Below are 7059 nucleotides of genomic sequence, written 5' to 3' on the forward strand. Positions count from 1 at the left end.
CTTACATTCTCCCTATCCATATGTGTTAGGGGGAGATTTGGGGAGAGATTATGCAACAGTTTGGGGCCTCCTGTCTCTGGCTTTCTTCTTTGTGTGACTTCCCCTAACCTTTCTAGTGGCTGTGATTGCCCCTGAACTCTGTCCTCTGGTTTGTAAAGTCTAAAAATTAGGCATTCTATCAGTTATTAGGTGCTTTGCCTGGTTCAGCTAGGGCTTGCCCTCAGAATAGGAGCCAAAAGCCAACAATCTTAATACTTTTGGTCAACTTCTCTCAAGAATCTATTCAGTAATGGGATAGCTTTCAAATGTTAATATTTATATTTTGTTCATAGTTTATGGTGGTTATGTATGGCAGGGCTTGTCTAGTAGGAATTTGCTCTGCTATGCCAGAGCAGAATTGGGGACTTTAGGTATGGTTCCTCAAACTGTCTTCTATCTGCTAAAGAATTCTTGATCTATTTCATGTATGATAGAATCCACTCCTCACAAAGTCAGAACTAAGCTTATTTTGTGTTAAGAACAAAGTTGCTTCTTTCTATAAAATTTGAAATGTTTATATTTAAGTATTTTAGGCCTAAAGAAACAGAGAAAAGAAATGTTTAATTTACTCTAGTTATAGTTTGCCAGATTCAAAGTCAAATTGCATATGGAAAATGAATAGGAAGTTAAAGCTACAGAAATTATCCACCATTATGACTGTTAAGTATGTAGTAAATGTATATGCTCAAATCATCATCTGGGCTGTATATATGGATTTTAGAAATGTAGTAACTATAATAATAAGTTAATAAAAACAAAAGTACAAAAATAAATACCTCCCTACCTCCCCTTATATTGCATCCTAGAAATCAGCAAATGCTCTGGAAACTGAGAACAAAATCCTTCAGGAACAACTCAAACAAGCATTACAGGTAAAGACTATCATGTTCTTTTAAAATTGTTAACAAGTGAAGAAAATATCTATAAAGAGATTTTTTTTAAGTTTGAGAATTGAGTTTATTGGGGTGACTCACATTGTTTAATAAAATTATACAGGTTTTAAAAATGAATAAGTTTGACCTTATTAACTAATAAGTCTGTTCTAAGTATTTTTTCCAGTTTTAAAGTATATTTATTTTACACACTAGGAGTATATTAATAAAATTTAACATCACTCATTTTTTCACAACACTGAGAGTTGTATTTTATTCTTTTTAATTAAATTTATTTGGGTGACAGTGATGAATAAGATTATATGTTTCAAATGTATATTTTTGTGTTACATGATCTCTATATAATTACATTGTGTACCCACCACCCAAAGTCAAATCACCATATATTATCACCATATATTTGATCCCCTTTACTCTTTACTACATCCCCAACCCCTTCCCTCTGGTAACCATCTTATGTCTGTGTCTATGAGTTTTTCTTTGTTTTTCTTATTTGTTCATTTGTTCCCTTGTTTTATATCCCACATATGAGTGAAATGATATAGGACTAAACTAGAAATAAACGTAAACATCCTTAATCAAACAAAAGAAATCTATTTCACATTGAGACAATATTATAAATAAAAGTAAAATACTGTGGTCATTCCAATTGAACTAAGATAAACGGGATGCTGGCTCTTACTGCTATTTTTCAACTGTTGCTAAATGACCAAAGAAAGAAGCTACATTTTTATAAGCAGATAGACAAAAATAATATTACTAAAATATCATATAGTTTTCCTTCTGAAAAGTGCAAGAAAATACACAAATTTGTTATTAATGATATAGTTTAAAAAGGTGGCTGAGGACAAAATAGATAAAAAAGCAACAGCTTTTCTTTTTACCAGAAGCAATCATTTAATGACTGTGTTGTACATCCAAAACTAAAATAATGTATGTTAACTGTAATTGAAAAGTAAAAATTAAAAAACAATAAAAAGAAAAAAGAAGCAATTATTTAGAAAAATTCTATTCATCATATTAGGATAGCATAATTAACAAAAATATAGAGTTTTTTATGAAGAAAAATACACTTTACTGAGAGTATAGGTGAACAGTGAAGAAATTTGTATTTTTGGTTTTGAAGCCTCAATATTATAAATAATTTAGTTTTCTACTTTCTCTAAATTGATATACTAACTTAATGCAATTTATGTCTAGATATAAATGGAATTATTTTTGAGCTTAATAGGACTATTATAATAGTATGTATTGAAATAAGAAATTGGTGAATATTTAAGAGAAACAATTAAGGAAGGTTTGCTCATCTAAAAATCAATACGTAAATCAATATACAATGTAAAACTACAATAGCTAAAGCAATGTGGCTCTGGATTTGGTATTGGATAGAAGAAACAGTTGGTAACAATTATCTGGTCTTGGATAGAGCAAGGTTTTCTAAGCATTCTATTACAAAGAGACATGTTAATATACTTATATATTTAACTATATACACTTAAAACATTTTAATGGTAAAGAGGTATGAGATATGAAGATAAATGGGAGATTTTTTACATAATCTATTAGTATAGATTCTATACTAATAAAAGGGTAATATGCTAATGAGACCAGGGCAACCAGACATCATCCGGATGTCCACCTTCCTCTGGACAAAGCCACGGTGGCAGGGGCCGAGGCAGAGGTGTTTAGGGGTGGTCAGGCCAGCAGGGGAGCCAGCAGTTAGGAGCAATCAGGCCAGCAGGGGAGGGAAGTTGGGGGCGACCAGGTTGGCAGGGGAGGGCAGTTGTGGGCAACCGAACCGGCAGGGGAGGGCAGTTGGGGGCGATCAGGCAGGCAAACAGGTGAGCTGTTAGGAGCCAGCAGTTCCAGATTGCAAGAGGGATGCCGGTTTAGGCCCAATCCTGGAAGTTGGACATCCCCCAATGGGTCCTGGATTGGAGAAGATGCAGGCTGGGCTGAGGGACACCCCCCCCCCCCGTGCACGAATTTCATGCACTGGGCCTCTAGTCCTATTTAATAAAAGAGAAACATGGTAATTAGCTGTACATCCGCTACCCTTCCCATTGGCTAATCAGGGCGATATGCAAATTAACTGCCAGCCAAGATGGCGGCCGGCAGCCATGTACTGAAGTGAACAGGGAGGCTTGCTTGCTTCAGTGACTGTGGACTCCAACGTTCCCTGCCTGACTTGCCGGCCTCTCAGCTGCAACTCTAAGCAACTATGTTGCAAATATAGAAGCTAAAAAAAACCCCAGAAACCTGTGTTAGTCAGACAGGCTTCAGCCAGCCGGACCGCAACAGTGTATCAAATACAGAAGGTAAAAAAAGGCCAGAAACCTTTTTTCAGCAGCCGAGGCCTCAGAGCTAAAGCTGGCCCAGAATAAAAAAGAAAAAGAAAAAAAGCGGTTGAGAGCTTCAGTCACCCGCAAGCCTGAAAACGGCCTCCAGCCCCTCAGCCAGACTGGCCAGGCACCCCAGTGAGGACCCCCACCCTGATCCAGGACACCCTTCAGGGCAAACCAGCCAGCCCCCACCGGTTCACCAGGCCTCTATTCTATATAGTAAAAGGGTAATATGCCTCCCAGCACTGGGATCAGCGTGACAGGGGGCAGCACCCAAACCCCCTGACGGGCCCTGCTCTGTGTGTGACAGGGCGGTGCCCCAACTCCCCTATCGGCCCTACTCTGTGAGTGACAGGGGGGAGCTCCTCAACCCCCTGATGGACCCTGCTCTGTGAGTGACAGGGGGGAGCTCCTCAACCCCCTGATCGGCCCTGCTCTGTGAGTGACAGTGTTTGGAGCCCCAACCCCCCTGATGGGCCCTGCCCTGTGCATGACAGGGGGCAATGCCCCAACCCCCTGATCGGCCCTGCTCTGTGCGTGACAGGGGGTGGCGCCGCAACCTCCCCATCGACCCTGCCTTGAGTGTGACAGGGGGCGGTGCCCCAACCCCCCAATCGGCTGTACCCTGAGCGTGACTAGGGTTGGCATCGCAACGTCCCAATCTGCCCTGCTCTGTGCATGACAGGGGGTGGTGCCCCAACTCCCTAATCAGCCCTGCTCTGAGCCCAACCAGGGACTGCACCTAGGGACTGGGCCTGCCCTCTGCCACCTGGGAGCAGGCCTAAGCCAGCAGGTCATTATCTCCTGAGGGGTCCCAGACTGTGAGAGGGCACAGGACGGGCTGAGGGACCCCCTCCCCCCCCCCCCAGTGCACAAATTTTTGTGCACCGGGCCTCTAGTCTATAATAATAAAAGCATAATATGCTAATTAGACTGGACAATTCTTCTGGATATTCTTCCAGACGACCTTCCAGATGAAGCTGGGGCTGTGAGGGCTGAGGCAAGCCACAGCAGCTGCAAGGGCCAAGCCCCTTGCACAAATTTCATGCATTGGGTCTCTAGTATTTTATAAATCTAAAAGAAATATAGACAAGGGACAAAAATAGGCAAGTTATAATTTAGAAGCACACATGCCCAATAAATGAATACTAGTATATTCAACCTCAATTTTTTTTTCAAATAATTGCAATTGAAAATAAGGAAATATATGGTGATGGAAGATGATTTGACTTTGAGTGGTTGGGACACAATACCATATACAGATCATGTATCATAATAATGTACACTTAAAGCCTATATAATCTTAATCAATTTCACCCCAATATATTTAATGAAAAAAAAACAATGGGATAGATTTTTAACCTATCATTTTGTCAAAATTTAAAAAGCAGAAAAATCTAATGTTTGTGACTATGTGCAGAAGTGAGCGATCTCACATACTTCTGTTAGTGTGAATTGATTCTTGAAGCAAACATATACCAAAAGTCTTGGAAACACGTCTTTTTCATTGAACAGTTCCTCTTCTAAAAATGTATTGTAAGAAAGAAAAAAGTGTATGGAGATTTTTACAAGTATGTATAATATAAAATTTTTAATAGGAAAATATTTAAAATTACCAATCTTTGATAAAAATTATTAAATAAATTAAGGAATAGTATTATTATATATTATCTTAGCTTTATTATTATTAGGTATATAATTATTATTTTTAGATATATTATTAAGATATATTATCTTAGCTATTTTGACTACTTACATGTTTATTGTCATGGAAACATATCTATGGCATTATATAATAAAAAGGTTGTATTATGTGAGTATGTATAGCATATTATTAAATATAAATAAATATTTAAAATACACATGTGCATTATTTATAATTATAAATAATGATAAAGGATACACATTGAAATGTTGACAGTGACTTTTCTGTATGTGGTGAGATTATTTATAAGCTTAATTTTGTCAATCTATATTCTTTCATACAAAATAATTTTTGTTGTTGTTAATCCTCACCCGAGGATATTTCTCCATTGATTTTTAGGGAGAGTGGAAGAGAGGAGGAAAGGCAGAAACATTGATGTGACAGAAACACATTGATTGGTTGCCTCCTGCATGAGCCCTGACCAGGGCCCAGGCCAGGGAGGAGCCTGCAACCAAGGTACGTGTCTTTGACCATAATCAAACTTGGGACCTGTTGGTCTGCAGGCAATGCTCTATCCACTGAGCAAAACTGGCTAGGGCCAAAACAATATTTTAAAGAAAAATTTTATTCTAGAAAAAACATTATTTTTTACATTTTATTTTTTTAGATAGGTACTAACTATCATGGTTACAATTCAGCAATTTGTATAATGTATATCTTTTTTAAAAAATATATATTTCTTTATTTCAGAGAGGAAGGGAGGAGAGAGAGATAGAAACATCAATGATGAGAGAGAATCATTGATTGGCTGCCTCCTGCACACCCCCTACTGGGGATCGAGCCTGCAACCCAGGTATGTCCCCTTGCCTGGAATCAAACCTGGGACCTTTCAGTCCACAGGCTGATGTTCTATCCACTGAGCCAAGCCGGCTAAGGCTATAATGTATATATTTTATTAACTTTTGTTGTACCTACATAATAATTATAGCTTTTACAAAATAAGAGCTGATTTCCTTCTTTTTTATTGCTGAATAGTATTCTATTGTATAAATGTATCATAGCCTTTTATATCCACTCATCTACTGATGGGCACTTGGGCTGCTTCCAAATTTTGACTATTGTTGAATAATGCTGCAATGAACATAGGGGTGCATATATTTTTGAGTTAATGTTTTAGGTTTCTTTGAATATATTCCAAGAAGTGGAATTGCTGGGTCATGAGGCAGTTCCTTTTTTAATTTTTTGAGGTAACTCCATACCACTTTCCACAGTAGCTGTGCCAATCTGCATTCCCAACAACAGTGCAGTAGGGTTCCACATCCTTACCAACACTTGTTTGTTGATCTATTAATGGTAGCCTTCTGAAACCTGTATAATTTTATTAACCAATGTCACCACAATAAATTCAATAAAAAATAAGAAATAAGAGCACTAAAAATTCCTGGATATAAAAATAGCCCTAAAATGGAAGAAGATTTTCATAGTTTAAATGAAACTGAGGATCTATTAAACTATGGATTATATCAGTCATTTAACTTAGGTTCCTTCAAGTCAGTAAAAATAAAATTGAGAGGTAATATGGGCATGAATATATGCATATTTTTGAAAGTTGCAATATTGGCAGGAAAATGTCACAGAAGTAACACTTGATAAATGGTTACTTTTTCAAATAGGAAGCTGAAAAATCTAAGCATCAACTAAAGTATTTCCTAAATCAAGGGGAGTTACTTAAAAGTGACAGGAAAACCAAGACAACAATGGAAAGGAGTACAAGTGACACAGAAGTTAAAGTTGTAGATTCAACATCTCTACCATTGAAGAAAGAAACAAGAAAAATACAAATTGCAGATTCAAATGGACAAAAGACAAATGCTAAAATCCAAGTTTATCCACAGGTAAAGAAATACTCAAAATAAAGATAGTAATATGTGCTGTTAAGATTCAATCTTATTATTATTTGCATTATTTAATTCTATTTTTCAAAATTCTCTATGCCTTTTCTTTGCTTGGATTTTTTTCCTTTTATTATCTGGGTAATTGATTCATTATTATCTTTAATATAAATGTAAAAATTAGGTATGTATTGATTTTGTGATTAATTTTTTATTGATTTTAGAGAAAGAGGAGGGGGAGAGATAGA

General features: G+C 37.1%; 1 protein-coding gene across 1 annotated transcript in view; it reads left to right on the forward strand.

The window, feature by feature from the left end:
• The window catches only part of CCDC7 (coiled-coil domain containing 7), a 172791-nt gene extending 165956 nt beyond the window's left edge, over positions 1-6835 (forward strand). The window contains exons 14-15 of the mRNA XM_006086710.3: positions 846-911; positions 6593-6835. Coding sequence (XP_006086772.1) covers positions 846-911; positions 6593-6835 — 309 coding nt within the window. The remainder of the gene's footprint in view (positions 1-845; positions 912-6592) is intronic.
• Positions 6836-7059: the final 224 nt, after the last annotated feature.

Source organism: Myotis lucifugus, unplaced genomic scaffold (genome assembly GCF_000147115.1).
Source record: "Myotis lucifugus unplaced genomic scaffold, Myoluc2.0 scaffold_29, whole genome shotgun sequence".
NCBI lineage: Eukaryota > Metazoa > Chordata > Mammalia > Chiroptera > Vespertilionidae > Myotis > Myotis lucifugus.